The 16,522-nt window shown below is 37.5% G+C and overlaps 1 protein-coding gene across 17 annotated transcripts in view; it reads left to right on the top strand.

The window, feature by feature from the left end:
- Nucleotides 1-14,441, top strand: part of LIMCH1 (LIM and calponin homology domains 1) — a 365,434-nt gene extending 350,993 nt beyond the window's left edge. For 8 of the 17 annotated variants that reach the window (XM_028492011.2, XM_028492010.2, XM_028492022.2 and 5 more), the window contains 6 exons: nt 1,996-2,117; nt 2,371-2,494; nt 4,641-4,727; nt 6,134-6,242; nt 8,579-8,681; nt 14,007-14,441. In XM_028492011.2, the coding sequence (XP_028347812.1) occupies nt 1,996-2,117; nt 2,371-2,494; nt 4,641-4,727; nt 6,134-6,242; nt 8,579-8,681; nt 14,007-14,032 (571 nt within the window). In that variant the 3' untranslated portion in view covers nt 14,033-14,441. The remainder of the gene's footprint in view (nt 1-1,995; nt 2,118-2,370; nt 2,495-4,640; nt 4,728-6,133; nt 6,243-8,578; nt 8,682-14,006) is intronic. The other 9 variants (XM_028492013.2, XM_028492012.2, XM_028492015.2 and 6 more) reach the window with 2 other exon arrangements.
- The last annotated feature ends 2,081 nt before the right edge of the window (nt 14,442-16,522 follow it).

Raw genomic sequence — 16,522 nt, 5'->3', positions numbered from 1 at the left:
GGGGTTAGCAGATGTAAGCTATTATATATAGAATGGATAAACAACAAGGTCCTACTGTATAGCACAGAGAACCTATGATAAACCATAATGGAAAAGAATATTTTAAAAAAGAATGTATATGTGTGTGTGTGTATATATATATATATTTATATACATGTACATGTATATACATGTACATATATATGTATATATACATATATATGTGTATATATATATACATATATATGTATATACATATATACATGCTATTATATATAGAATGGATAAACAACAAGGTCCTACTGTATAGCACAGAGAACCTATGATAAACCATAATGGAAAAGAATATTTTAAAAAAGAATGTATATGTGTGTGTGTGTGTATATATATATATATTTATATACATGTACATGTATATAAATGTACATGTACATGTATATACATGTACATATATATGTATATATATATACATATATATGTATATGTATATACATATATATATAACTGAACCACTTTGCAGTAAAACAGAAATTAACACAGCATTGTGAATCAACTATACTTAAATTTTAAAAAATATTAAAACTAAAAAAAAAAGAAAAAAAAATATTGTATCAATACCGATTCATTAACTGTAACCAAAGTACCATACTCACAGAAAACAACAGGGGAAACTGTGTGCAGTGTAGATGGGAAGTCTCTGTACTATCTTTGCAATTTTTAAAAATAACTCTAAGATTGGTCCACAGAAATAAAGTTTATTTAAAAGAAGAAAAAAAAAATTGAGGCTGTGGTGTCCTACTCACTGTGGTTTTACTATGGACCTGAACTTTGCCATTAGTATCCTCTGACCTGTGAGAAGCCATGTTTACTCTGGGTGATGATATAAAGGATAGCCCACAAACCTGTTGGGTCATGGGTAATTCCCCTACCCCATGGGTTCCAGTATGTTCCATGGGAGATCAGAACAGGATACCCAGAAACTCCTGGAGCATTCAGAGCTAGCTCAGACTGGAGCAGAATCTGGTTGTAGGTACGGACTGTAGTGAGTTTACTGATGCGACCCCATGCCTGACCTAAAAGGGACCTGCAGAAACCCAAGAGGCTGGCAGTGCTCTGCCCCCAGCAAGTTCTTTATGATACAAATGTTTGCCTCTGGGGCTCCGATATATCAGATAGATGTTGGAAAGTGCGCATGCATGTGTGTGTGTGCATACACACTGGGGTACACACACAGCCTCCTCAGAGGGACCCAAAGACACAAAAGGCTATCTAAGTATCATTTTCAAAGACTGGCCAATTTGAAAGGTTGGCTGGGAGCTGAGCTCTTCTGGTGGGATTTGCACTGAGAATTCTGCTATGCTCATCAGCTAGGAGACTCGGTGAATTGTAAGATATTAGAGCTTGGGGCCGATGTCCAGAGCCTGCAGAGCCGTTGGAACAGCACATCTGTTTCCAGTTAACACTATTTAAAGAGACTTTCCAGTTTTTGAAATGAAAGCCACTAGTCAGGAATATTTGAAGGATTCTAATTAGCATTTTCCATGAATTACTGCTAGTTCTCTGGACAGTCCCTGTTGTCACCAGAAACCTTTAAAAAGTCTCCTCCGTCTCTCCTTTCTTTGCACATAGAAGCTACTGAAGGACCAGTGAATTACCATAGGCTGCCGAAGCACCATGTGGCCCAAATATTTTCCACAATAAGTCCTCTCTTGTGAAAATCTGGGAGATTGCATTTAGCTCTGGCACCCCTTGAAATGATTAGAATGAAGAATTTTGTGGACAAGGAGGTAGAGAGGACATCAGAAATGATGGTTTGTTAAACTGCTGGATAATGAAAATGCGTAGCATTTTACAGTATTCTAAATCCATTTTAAATCTAGTTTAAAATAAAAAGAATAAATATTTATTTAGCCCCATTTCTTTTTTCGTACTGTAATAGGTCCTGAGGGATAAGATCAATAATTTTAGTTCAGTTGCTTTTATTCCTGTTCTGAAATATATTTGTTATTTTAACAGCCTAACTCAAGGAGTCTTGACTCATTCTGAGAACCCTGCATTGAAAGGAATCTATCAGGACCTCCAGCTGGATACAGAAGCTGGGGCCTCACTCTGTGGGATGAACCCACAGCTAGCTCAGGGTAAGAATGGAGAAAACCAACCCCCATGTTTCAATTATTGTAAGACCCCTTCCCCACCCCATCGTCCAGACAGATATGACCTCTGCTGGCTGCAAGCTTCTCTTCCAGCTTATGCTAAGCAGCACGGTCCGGAGGCTCCATGAAATCACTGTGAGACTTCAGCAGGCATTAGCACTTTAAAGAAATGTGATTACTAAGCACTAAGGCGGCAGCTTTACTGAGCACTAAGTGTATGTTCTTTACTTGGCCTCAGATCCATCCCGGAATCAGCAGGTATCAAACCCACCAATGCACATTTTAGAAGATGTGAAGCCAAAAACCCTCCCATTGGACAAAAGCATTAATCATCAGATTGAGTCTCCGAGTGAAAGGCGGAAGTGAGTAACCAAATAAGATGGGTGTGGAATTTCTTTTTTTTTTTAATTGGCTAAGAAGGGGGAAAAGTGAAAAAGTGTGACATGGCTGGATGTTAGCAGCATTTTTGTGCTTTCTCTCCACTGACTGTCATTGACAAGGTAACAAATATTTATGGAAGTTTGGAACAATCTTGCTGGCAAGTAAATATTTAGTCTGAATTTGGCAACTTAAAAGAGACAAAGTAATGTTTTTAACTCACAAGTCTAAACATTGGAAAGAATGTGCAGGTCTGTTGTATTAGCAATTTATTTAAGTGAGTTAAATTGTCTCAGAGCCTATGGACAAGTGTTCTTTCAAGGAAAAAATGTTTCCTCTCCTCATCCTTCTCTCCCCTTAACTAACTACCCCAGGCTCTATTCTAATTTTGTAACAATTGTATTTTTTATAGTAATAAGAGTTCGCATCCTTTTTGAAAATGTCAATATAATAGGCACTGTGTTGAAGGGTTTACATATATCTTTCTCCTCTTCTTTTTATATATTAACTCACTGAACTCTCCCAATAACGTTATTGGGCTACTGTTCCCATTTTACAGATGAGGAAATGGAGGCTCAGAGAAATTAAATAACTTATCCAAAGTACTTGTCTGGATGAGTGGTAGAGGGTTTCAGAGTGAACCCACAGTTCCATGATAAGATCATATTTGAGCCAGAGGTTCCTTGTAATCAGTTTTTAAAAGATACGGGCTTCCCTGGTGGCGCAGTGGTTGAGAGTCCGCCTGCCGATGCAGGGGACACGGGTTCGTGCGCAATAGGAGAGGCCACAACAGTGAGAGGCCCACGTACCGCAAAAAAAAAAAAAAAAAAAAAAAAAAAAAGATAATATTCATTATACTTTAACCAATCATTCTAGCTGGAGCCAGACCACCTGGATTCAAAATATTGACTCTGACACTTGCCTGCATGGAACTTTGAGCAAGATACTTAATCTTTCTCTGTTCCAGTTTCTTCGTGTATAAAATGGGAATAACTGGTGCCTACTTCATAGGGTTTTGTGCCTGGCAAGTAATAAGTACTATACATTGTAGGCAGTGGTGTTGATAATGACAGTGATGGTGATGATGATGATGATGCTAACTTGTTTTATAAGTTCATCCTTTCATCTTCATTTTTTCTCAATACACTTTTGAACCATTTTCCCCTTTTCTCTTATGTCTATCCAATTTCATTTCTCTATGTCTAGATGACATGCAGAATTAATAGAAGGTAAAATCACATAGAAGGAGTCGTTATTTCTATTGATTATTGTGGTGATTTTCAACCATTTTTCAAGGTGATGGTCCTTATACTTTAGCATATTCCATGAAAAGCTGATATTTTGGAGAAGACAAGCTCTGTCTGAGGAGGGAGGTTTGGGGCGGGCAGGGGCTCAGGGAGTTATTCTGAAAGCAGTTACAAGACAGATGGCCTCACGCTCTTTTCATGTCTGTGCTGGCATTTCTCTTTTCCTTGTTCTTTTCTGTCCCTTTCTTTACCGATGAAATTAACTTTTAAAATCCAGAGCCCGGAACTGACAGCTTAATCACAGGCAGGGCTCATGTGTAACCAACAGCACCCGTAAAACCATTCTGGGGGCTTCTGGCTGGGAACCATTCTGCTTTGTAGATGCCCAATGACATAGCAGTCATTAGATGTTTTGAACGTCATCCCTAATCACGTAACGAATGCATGAATAGGGGTGGAAGGCACCTCACTGAAAAATACCTCCTTTAAGCGCTGTCCTTTATTTCTGGGGCTCTCTTTAAGAACTTTTCCCTACACCCCCGTTCATCTCTCCCCTCCCACCCCGTCCATAATTTTTATATCTAACTTGGAGTGCAACTTTAACTAGCAAAGAGCCTGACCAAAATAAAGAATAGAAAACTATTCTGTCTTTCTGTTCAACAGTGCCAGCCTGGTTTTGATATCATGCATCCAATGTCTGTACAGTCTGCTAGATGGAAATTTTTTTGTCCTTTGTAAAAAAAAAAAAAATGACCCCTAGGACACACTGTGGTCTTTTATTTGGTTGCCAAGGAAGTGGGGTGTTTTATCTAAAAAGCCTTTCCTTGTGGGATTGGACTTCTCTTTACGTGACATGATGTTTGGCTCCTTTCCCATGTTACAGGAAAAGCCCACGAGAGAACTTCCAGGCTGGGCACTTGTCCCCCTGCTCCTCCACCCCTCCTGGCCAGTCACCAAACAGGTACAAGAGGTCAGCAAGCCTTTCTGAGGCTGCTTTGTTTTGGCTAGAGCCTGCTGAGCACAATTGCAACCAAATTAGTGCTTGCCAGAGGATTGTGAGGGATCTGTCCATCCATGTCTCTTCCCCCACACACACATAGGCAGGAGGAAAGAACACATCCCCATCTGCCTAAAGATTTTATCAGCCCACAGTCGAAAGAGCCAAGCGTGTGACGTTGGCGCGGCTGTGGCCATAGGGCTTTAATTACATTGTGCAGAACCTGCAATCTAATAAGAAAATCCACCAGACAATTGCCGGGCTCCTAAGTCGGCGCCTTTCCCTCCAAGACGGCTCGGACCTTCTAGGCGGGATCCGCTGATGGCAGTGAACCAGGCGGGCGCTGAGAAATGAAACTTCATCCTCCCTTTTACTCTGCTTGAGCTCTCTAATAATTGCTTCTGGACATTAATTAGGCCCCATGATATTCTTAAAAGCTGCCTGAGCTCCCATTCCCTGGAGAGACAAATGACTGAGTACTCCAAGGTTTTCTTTGATTTAGAAATTTCATTTAACTACTGGATAAGAGGGAAATCCTAATAAATAGAGTTTGCTAAGGGCAAAACTCTTCCTTTTTTTCTCTTGTCTTTCTGTTTCTTCTGTCCCTCTCTTTGCTTCCAGATGATATTGAATATTTTAAATTTTCTTGTGTAATTCCAAGAGCTTTCCCGACAATTGGCATCAGTGCAATCCGATCTTAGCTGTGGGAAAGCTGCCTTAGAGCACAGCCATCCTGTCTGAGCCAGGTGGAATGGAAACCCAATGTGAGCTCTTCATACCGGATCACAGAACTTGGTATCAGAGCAGGGATTTGATCCCACATCTGCCTGATACCTGTTAGGCTGTATCACAATTTCCTCTTTATTTTTAAACAACAACAAAAAAATCTTTAATAAGTAAAAAGAAATGCCCTAGTGGGCCAATGAACCAATTATAGAAAAACTTAACACATTAAAACCTTAATAAAGCTAAACTTGACTGTCTTTTAGGATGTAAGAAAACATATGATAAATACATTAAATCATTTCAAGGCATTTGATCACCGTGGTTGAATAGACTATATAACGCAAGCTTTTTATAACAACTAACTAACAACTAACTAACTAACAACTAACACACACCTACACGCACACACACACACACAGAATTCCATGGCACAGTGGAGGCCTATTGTATTTAATCTATCAATTGTCTGCATCTTATACCTAATGCTTAATTCCTGCTCATTATCAGTTCAGTAATCGTTTCACTTACGGTATAAACATTTTAAAAACTCATGTTTTATTTATTTATTTTTTTTGCATGAGGCTCCATATGAGTGTGTTTGACCAACAATTCTAAACGGGACATTTTATTATGACATATATTTTGCAACTTAGGTCTATAAGTGGGAAGAAGCTGTGTTCTTCGTGTGGGCTTCCATTGGGTAAAGGAGCTGCAATGATCATCGAGACCCTCAATCTCTATTTTCACATCCAGTGCTTTAGGGTATGTATTCATCTCTCTTCTGCCTAAGTACAGTCCCATAATGTCTTTTGGCCTCGTTCTGTGCTGAGTGACTACCTCCTGGAAATCCTGACAGCCTTTGCTTGTGAGGGCCCCCTGACTCTAGGTTGTACAGAAGTGTGCATGGAGTCCATCCTTCAGGATGAAACTCTCCTATCACGCATCCCTCTGGGATGTCGGGTTAGAGGAGGCAAAACAGATTTGTGCGACGTGTCTTTATAAAACCATTTCTCGTTGCTAAAGAGCATATACTTTAGCAGGAAGCTGAGAAAGCCACCCTGGAGGACGATAATGCTTCTGAATCTTTTAAGGCCAGATGGATTTATTTGGAATGTAACATCTTTGCTGCTTCTCAAACTCTTGAGACTCAATTCAAAGATTTTTGGTCTTTGACGTAATGGAAGATTGTCAGTTAAGTGGTTACAGCTAGTTGCTAACTTGTAGGTCTCCAAACGAGTATGTCTGCAGTCACAGACTGAATATCCTCTGAGAAGCTGACCTGCTTACCACACTAAGTCAAGTTGCCTTTGTTACAGGTCCTTATAGAACCTTTCGTGGTCCTTATCGCTCACTATTGAATTGTTTAATTATCATCTGCTCTCTACAAGCTCCATAAGGGCAGGGACCACGTCTGTCTGGCTCACCACTATATCCTCTGTACCCAGTGGAGATGGTATCAATAACTATTTTTAGTTGAATGAATTAATAAATAACTGAAAATGAGAAGGACTAAATTCTAGCGCCAAATCTCCTGCCAACAAGCAGGTGAACGAACCACTTATGCCTGATTTATTATAATATTTATAAGTGAGATTGTATCAGCATTTCCTTTTTTCACCCATGGACATGTTTCAGATAATATATAATTTTGAAGCCAAACCTCTATCTCTGAAAAAGAATCATTTCTTTCCCTTTATAACCCTAACATGCTTTCTGTGTCCTTCTTGGATTTGTCCTGTTTCTCATTAGTAGCCCCCTCAGCTATAAAGTAAACTTGCATGGGTTTAAAATAACTTCCCCTTTACCTATAAGCTAAGAGAAAGTGAGTGAGGTTGTCCCAAAGTTATTAATTTAATAATGTCAAAAAAAGCAAAACTGATGGACAAAATGCAATATGGATACTTAATTAGACTCCATTTTTCAATATTCTTATGGTAAAATTGACATAGGTAATGTACATCCTAAATTGTCTGGGAATGTTTGGAGGCTATATACGATTTTATTTTTTTTTTGGCCACACTGTGTGTCATGTGGGATCTTAGTTCCCCAACCAGGGATCAAACCCCTGCCCCCTGCATTGGAAGCATGGAGTCTTAACCGCTGGACTGCCTGGGAAGTCCCTGGAGGCTTCATACTTTTTAAAAAAAATTCATACTAATACCAAGATAATATGTTCCAACACCACAGTTTATTCTCAGAAACTTTACCAGAACTCAGAATGCTCAAGGTGGCAAAGAATCTTTGCAGATTCTCAGCAGATAGGGGACTTGTCTTCTTAGCTGTCAAGGCCTTTATTCTCTCTAGTCACTCACTTCCTGGAGCTGACCTGATGCTTTAAGGTACATCACCTCTTAGATTTATCCCCTACCCTTCTGTGTAGGTGCAGCTTGTAACATAATTTGGATGAAGCCTCCCTCTGCTCGAAATGACCTTAGAGCATCAGTCTGGGGCTGGCCCTTGTTTCCTGGGCTGGGTCAAGGTGCCCCTGCAGTAGGCTGGCGTGAATCAACATGCCAGAGAACTGACATGTTCTCTGATTCAGCCAGTACAGTGTACCCCACAGTCTCTTTCTGCTCTCAGGCTGACTTGGTATCACTGCCTTTAACGTGGAAACATAAAGTGGAATAGCTATTTCCCAGTCATTTTGGTCGGGTAGAACGTACCAACAACGCTAAAAAGCATTTGAAGATTATTCAGAGGCAAGTTTCAATATATATTGATCATTCCTTGGCCATGTGTTTCTTTAAAACCACTAGGATTTAATCTGTTTAAAACGGTTCTTCCATCTTGATTGAGAATCGGTGTGCGTAGGCTTTGGGATCAACCCGATACCACTTACCAACTTCACAACCTTGGACCAAGTCAGCTAACCCCTCTGAACAGGTGTCCTTCTCTGAAAAATGCCAGGAGTTAGGATAAAATGCTAAAAGTATATTGTTGCTGGATGTCAAGTTGTGGTGCAGCATCTAATACATAGTAGATATGCAACAAATGTGGAGGTTGGAGAAGTGATTACTGTACTATTCATATGAACAACAACTAAACATTATAAGAAAACAATTCCTTATGCACCTTATAACTTCTCTTCTACCCTATAGTGTGGAATTTGCAAAGGACAGCTTGGAGATGCAGTGAGTGGGACGGATGTTAGGATTCGAAATGGTCTTCTAAACTGTAATGACTGCTACATGCGATCCAGAAGTAAGTCCTGAGGGGAAATACCTTGAGATGAATGAGTGCAACCATATATGCCTTTCATAGACCTAGCTTAGGAATTCAGCTACTCCCCATTGGTTGATACTCCTACACTGGAGGAAAGATATATTAGCATTCAGGTAAAAGAAATGATAATGAAATAATCCCATATTTACCGCTTGTTTCTTACTGGAAGTTACTGCTATAACATGGACTAATTCTTTTTATCCAGAAGTGCATTAATACACCAGCAGGTAAAAATGTAAACCAAGTTGGAGACATTGCCTGTGCTCACCATAGAGATTTCAGTGAGATGCAGGGATGCTATAAAGTCTGAAACTCTATTTATTTGTTGAGGCATCTCTTTAGAAGACCAGTAGCATTTGGAGGGTGTTTCACATATGAAGAATAGCTCCCCACTGCTCATCAAATCAAGCGCCAACTCCTCAATATCTACATGCCTCCACTCAGGAGTTTCATGACATAAAGTGGGCTTGTTCCCAACTAAATTGAAAATTCTTTGAGAGACAAATGGTGGGTTCTACTTCTATGTGAATCCCTGCCCCCTCCAAAATACCTTAGTACATACTAATCAGAGAAGCCCCCTTGAGGAGCCTACCCTCGCATCTCATATCTGGGTCTCCTGCCACAGAAAGTTAATGTTATTTGGGGGGGGGGCCACCAGGGGGTGCTGTTGCCCAGCTGCTGTTTAGAAAATCTTAAACTAGCCAGTGGCTATAGCCTCTGAATCCCTCCTCCCTCTCCATCCTAAGTATAGTCCTTCTGGTGCATGACCTAGACAGCAGGTGATTCTTCTATGCAAATTCGTCAGTCAAAAACTTTTTAAAAAAAAAATATGAGCGAAGATCTGGAGTTTGAAATTCAAGAATTTTTTATTATTTCTCAAAGTAAGTGAAGTGGCATTTTTACCGTCTTTTTATGTGGGTTTCTAAATCTGCAAGACTGAAGATTTTAAGAGTGAAAATTGAAATTAAGTTGTTTTATAGCTATAGATTTTTTAAATTCAGAGAAATATATGCCTATTTTAACAAAATGATGGGAAATAAAAATTAAAGCCAGGTGTGGTTTTGATCTATAATAAACATTTGACTTGAGGTCCAAACGGTTCCAACTTAGAGCTTCTGCCATCAACCTGGACTATTTTATATGTATATACAAAATATTGATATTAATTTTTATACTATGTATTATACATATAAAATATGGGATAATAGTATACCATATATATACCATAAATATATATACAGGTATATACAAATACATATATACATGTATAATATATAATAATTATATTTTACTTAAACTATATTTGTATTTGTTTGTTTTGTTTTGTTTTTTTGTTTGTTTGGGTTTTTTTCTTCTTTATCCCTCCCACCCTCCCTACCCTACCCCTCTAGGTGGTCACAAAGCACCGAGCTGATCTCCCTGTGCTATGTGGCTGCTTCCCACTAGCTATCTATTTTATTTATTTATTTATTTATTTTAAAATTTATTGGAGTATAGTTGATTTACAATGTTGTATTAGTTTCAGGTGTACAGCAAAGTGAATCAGTAATAGATATACATGTATCCAACATTTTTGGCAAATTTTAAAAAAAAGATAATGTTAGGAGAAATTGAGGGCTTCCTCTTTTTTCTTTTTCTTTTTTTTTTTAACTTTTGAAGAAGAATATTCTTTTATTTTCTCTTCTTGTGCCAATGCTCTTCTCTTTTTTTTATTTAACTTTTGAAATTTATTTTATTTTTTTATACAGCAGGTTCTTATTAGTCATTAAAAAGGAAAACTAAACCCTTTTGTCTCAGGATTCAAAGTGATTTTTTTCCTATCATCTAACATAAATTGGAGTTTTTCCTGCAACCTCAATGACCTGCTGAATGTGAGTCATGGAACCAGAAGAGGGCGCTGTTAGGTTGATGGCCTCTTGAACCAGATTTGAAAAGTGCTGTAAATCTGAATTTCTTTCATAATTTGAAGTGCTTGAAGAATGCCAGCAGAGAACAAACCTGAACTCACCTCTGGATAACAGTGACCTGCTTTCATCCAGATTTTCATTTTAATTGAGAAGCTGGGTGTTTCGTTGTCATTTCTTTGGAAATTAGCTTTTCAGATCTAGGCCAGCAATTTTTCTGTTGTGTATACAAATATAAAGGCCACTAACTGCTTTTGATTCCAAATCTAAAGACAAGAACCATAGAGTTCCTGTAATTGTCCTGTAAGATGAAAAATAAGGTGATTGGAGGTAGATTAAAGATATGATTTTTTTCTTTAATGTTTTTGATGCGATATTTTACTAGGATGTTTTTTAGAATACTAAGGTACTAAGAAGAAAGCAAAATGGCTCATTATCTCTCTGCCTAGATAACCAATATCAATATTTAAAAGAATAAATAAATAGAAGTTGTAAGTGATAAAAGGTTAGAAAAATTAGATTGTTTAGAAAGATACCAAATTAAAAGTGAACCTCTTCAACCTTAACCACGTAATCACTTTCTAATAAGTTCTTGGGGAGAGGGGCAGAATGTATGTTTGTATACACGCACATGCGTGCACACACACACACACACACATACGCATATGTGTGTGACACATCTACCTGTATTGGTTTTTTTGTTTTGTTTTTTTTTCTGTATTGGTTTTTATTTCACAAAGGTAATGACATAGCCACAGTGGTACTTAGTTTTTGTTGCTGTTGTTTTTCACTTAATGATATATCTTGGGAATTTTTCCATATAACATTTTCTTTCTCCTCATTCTTTTTAATGGCTCTTTAATAGCTGCATACAATCCCATTGTGTGGACTTAACCATAATTTAAAACTAATGCTCTATGAATGAGTGCTCCAATTATTTCTAGTTTTTTAATATTATTTTTTAAATGCTCCAGTGAACATCCTTGTATGTATGTCTTGATGAACATTTGAAAGCATTTTCACAGGGTAGATTCTGAGCAGTGAGACTGCTGAATAAAAAGGCATGTGCTTTCTAAATTTTCAGGCAACTTGCCTAATTATCTTCCAGAAAAGTGTATGCTCCCTGCAAAGTATATGAGAGCCTCTTTCTCTCTCCATGCCTATGTCAGCTCTGGATATCATCAAACTTTTAAAATTTCCACTCTGCTAAGTGGGGAGGAAAAAAAAAAAAGAAAAAAAACCTCTTTGCTTTGATCTGTAGTCTTTAACTATAAATGAGTTTAAACATCTTTTCATATGTTTGTTCACCATTTATATTTCTTTTTCTATTGACATTTATATTTCTTTATCTTTTGCCCATTGTTCTATTGGCAGTTGATTTTTACGAACTCTTTGTAAACTAAGGAAATTTTCCCTTTATTTTATATTTGCTGCTTTGGGCAGTTTTCATTGGTCTTTCTACTTTGTGATTTTTTTTTCATAGAGAAGATTTTCATTTTAAATAGTTACACATATCTCTTTTTTTCCTTTACGGATTCTGGGTTTTGTGTCCTACTTAGAAAAACTCTCACTACTCCAAGGGTATAAATAAATTTAGCTGAGATTTCTCCTAGAATTATTTTCTGGGTTTTTTTGGCATGTAAACATGTGATAATCAGAAATGTATTTGGGGACAAGAAACAAGATAGATACTAGCTTTATTTTTTTTTCCAATTAGCCAATTGTATGACTATAACTTAATGAGTAATCCCATTTTTTCTTGTTAATTTGAAATACCAGCTTTCTCTTAAACTAAGTTCCCATATATATTTGGGTCTTCTTCTGGATATTTTATTATGTTTTATTAACCTATTTATTCTCTAGTATCAGTTTTAATTATTATAGCTTCATATTATGTTTCAATATTGAAACAGAGAATGGCTACCTTCTCTCCAATTATTTTTTCCGAGTTTTCCTAACTCTCATGTTTATTTTTCCAGATAAATGTTAATATCATTTTAGGCTAAACTTTAATTAAGTCAACACATGACAGGGAGAATGACCAGTACATCTGAGAGTACTGCTCATTTTTCTTGGTGTCATAAGGAAAAACTATATCTTCAGAGTGAATAGGTGGAAAGGCTAATAATTGGCTAGAGAAATACCCTTGAATTGGTTGAATATACCCCAAATGCATTAAAAGAGTCAGAATGGGAAAAATGGCTAAAATATTTTTTTCTTTTTTTTTTATTTTGATCTAAGTTGAGAAGAGGGGAGATGGATAGATGTGAGGGATGGTTTACATCATAAGCATTCTAAGTGAAACAAAATAATTTCATTGTGTAGAATAATAAAACCTGAATATATAAGCCTATTTTCTTTAAGTAAGTAGCCACGTTTAAATGAAATTTTTCTCTTGGAGGGGAAAAAGAGCATAACAGCATATTAAAATGCAATTCCTAAAAGCAATGTAAACTGTTTTTAAGTTCGTATATAAATGGGAATAGAAGTAAAAAACAAATTACCTGTCATGAATCAAGCCGTCACATGTTTAACTGGTGCCATTTGTGCTTGGGTGTTAGATGACCATGTCTTTGTGTCTGTTCCATCATTCACTCTTGTGAGATGCATTTAACACAAAATCCCTGGGGTCTTTTCCAATGTTGCGATTCCCTCATCACAACTCTAGTGCCTAAAATGAAGGAGAAACTTTGTGAAGGTTTCAGCAGGAAATATGGGACCCAAACCATCCTTCCTAGATAGGCTTGCCAGATAAAATACAAGATGCCCAGTTAAATGTTTTTGAATTTCAGATAACAGTGAATTTTTTTTAGTATGCGTGTCCCAAACATCACCTGCTCAGGATGTAGCACAAGTATATCCCAAATATCCCATGGGATATTTACTAAAAAATATATCTGTTGTTTATCTAAAATTCAAATTTTATTGGGTGTTCTGTATTTTATTTGCTAAATCTAACCATCCTTATATCTAGATCATAAGTCAAATTCCTCCTCTTGCAATGTATTTATTCCTAGAGAAAGCACAACCTAGAGAAACTGAAAGAAGAGAGATTATTTTCTTGCTTATTTGCCCCAGAAGACAAGGTAGAAAACTTGGTGGAGATCATTTGGTTTAGGGTGAAATCCAGAGGACTTCAAGCAAACTTGACAGGGCATATGAATCACCTTGTTCAGTTCTGGGACGGGCCTCAAAAGTCTGCATTTCTAACAAGTTCCAGGTGATGCCAATATGGCTGGTGCCCGGACCACACTTTGAGTAGCTTAGTGGGACAAGTTTCCCCTCCCTAGAGGGAAGAGACTTTGGCAAAGGGCATTGCTAATTTTGGAAATGTTTAAACATCTGAAGCCAGAATGGTTGACTCCTTTAACCAAATGTTGCTCTGTGTTCTTTGTCCCAGGTGCTGGCCAACCCACAACATTGTGACGTGGTTTTCGAGCTTCCAGATCACTCACCATTTCCTTACTGAGGGTGTCCCCTGGCAATCGTTTAACAAAACCCTAAGTGCAGGGGCTCCTCAGTATTCATCTAATTTCTGAAAGGCTATTCTAAAAGATGGTATCTGTTCTTTTGTAGCACAGTGTTAGTGTTTTTCCTGCTTTCCTTTTTTTTTTTTTTTTGGCATTTGCACAGTATATACAAAAGAATATTGAATTGTAATGATCCTGAATAGTTCCAAAAAAAGGTCTTAGCATGGTCAAACAGGCTTACAGTTTAAAATGTGTTATTCTCTTCTTTGGGAGTTAATGAGATAAATGATGCAATAAACCTGTTTTTTTTTTTAGCATTTCTAGGAATTAAACACTTTATGTTTACAGAATTGAGCTGCAGAAAATGCAGGACATGCCAATTTGAGACATGTGGTCTTCTGAGACAGGAGCATACAATTAATGCATTTCAGACACTAAAAATCACACCATCTAGCTCTGAGCTATAACTTGTTTTTAATGCAAAGATGCTAGTCTGATAATATATACTGTAATCCTGAAACATTTGTGTTACTTACTTTTTGAGGTGGAAGTCATACCAATAAATTATTGCACTGTTAGTGTTAGATTCTGTGTCCTTTGGACGTTACGCCATTGCTGTAGGCTGACCCATCAAATAGAGAGAACCCTTGCTATACGGGCTAGGCTTACACTCTGGGACATTGCCCAAGGGTAGGAAGAAACCAGAGGGACATAATTCAGTCATCATTTCCAAAGTAAGTTATTACCAAAATCTGTGAGGAAGTTTAATCTTCCAAAGAGTGGTGGGTCAATGATAGCCAGGAGGGCTTTGTTGCTTACTTCTCTTCAAGCTCTAGATTCAGTAAGAGGCTCAGTGTGGGACATATGGAAGCTCTCACTGAGATCAGCCCATCATTAGGTGTGACCACTGCTCACCCTTGCCTGCAAGTTCTCCTTGGGGGTCTGAAGCCCAGGTGGCTAAAGTAAAGCATTAAGTCCATCTTAACAGAATCCGAATGACATACGATGTGAGAAGCCACTAGCATGTGATCAACAAGAACCTACTGTTCACATCGTGCCCCGTCCACCCTCCTGGATACTTACCTGCTCTCCTCATGCCCTACATCACCAACTCTCTTTACTACCAAGAATTCTGGACCTTGCTCATGGAGAAGTTTAGCGAGAAACTCTTGTGGAGAGCTGGTTTATTTTTTGCCCTGTGTGATGAGTTTCATCTGGCCAAGAAAGGAATCACGTTACTAAAAAGCATCACATTTTAGATCTCCAGGCTGTTTTCTTTAAGACTGGGGAAAGGGGGACTATTTATTCTGCCTTAAAATGATGGCAAATAAGTGATGATGACAGATGACATTTTGTGAATGTAGACTCTGGATATACTCCTAATAGGTTAATGTAGTCATAAAAGGAAATCAAGTAGATGTTTTTCTGTTATGTAAGCAATAATTTTTTTCTGTGTCTTACTGAGTATGACTAGCAATTATTTATTTACATGCTAGACGGTTCTCTGCATGTGGGTTCCATGTAAGTACAGAAATTTCCTCAGCCACTGGAGGTATTTTGACCATTTTGTCATTTGGATGAGCTGTTGTTAGATTGAAATTTACACATCATTTCATTTAAAATTGTGCCTTAGAAAATGCAAAGCTGTTGCACATAGTCAGTGATGAATTAAGGATGCAGTACATTGAAGAGAGATGAAGTCACCTCCAAGTTCTCAAGACTTCTCATGGAGGTGTTTGCTGTTTTACAGGGGGGAAAAAATTTTAAAAAAGAAAAAGAAAAATAGAAAAATTTTAAAAAAGAAAGTTTTGAAAATGTAAAGATTAAGCCCAATATTTTGATTAACCACCTGCATGTTTTATTAAATATTTTGATAATGTGGATGTTTACACTTTGCATGATATTAGCAGAGTACTTTACCACCAGTAATGCACAAACATGTACAATATGATTATTCATAACCGATTTTTATAGAATACTTTTTACATGTGGAAATCCATCTGTTATGTAAGGATTATATGAATATTGCACATTCTCTTCTGGTTTCACAAACTCATTTATACCTATTTCTTAGTGAGACTCATTGTACATGTACTGAAGCTAGAATCAAGTCAAGAAAAATAAAGCCCCATTCTCCAACTGCGAAATGTGCTTTTCCCTAATGAACAATAGTCACCAGCACAGAATAATCTCCAACATTTTCTAAATTCTAATTGCCAACTGTTTCTATTTATATTTGATTTATATTTCATTTGGAGTCTGTTACATGGCAGCTCGGGCAGACTAGATCTTGTTTTTTCCAATGCAGCATAATGAGTATGATCTATTTCTTTTCAAATAATCTTTGAGATCCCAGGAAAAAAAAAAAAGTGCTCTGCTCTGTTGAGCTACAATGTAAATGTGTTTGTTTAAAAAACAGATGAGTCAAGTGAGTGATATATTGTTC

The sequence above is a fragment of the Physeter macrocephalus genome, chromosome 7 (assembly GCF_002837175.3).
Source record: "Physeter macrocephalus isolate SW-GA chromosome 7, ASM283717v5, whole genome shotgun sequence".
Taxonomy (NCBI): Eukaryota; Metazoa; Chordata; class Mammalia; order Artiodactyla; family Physeteridae; genus Physeter; species Physeter macrocephalus.
The sequence above is the reverse complement of the archived record's forward strand: the minus strand, read 5'-3'. Positions and strand labels throughout refer to the sequence as shown.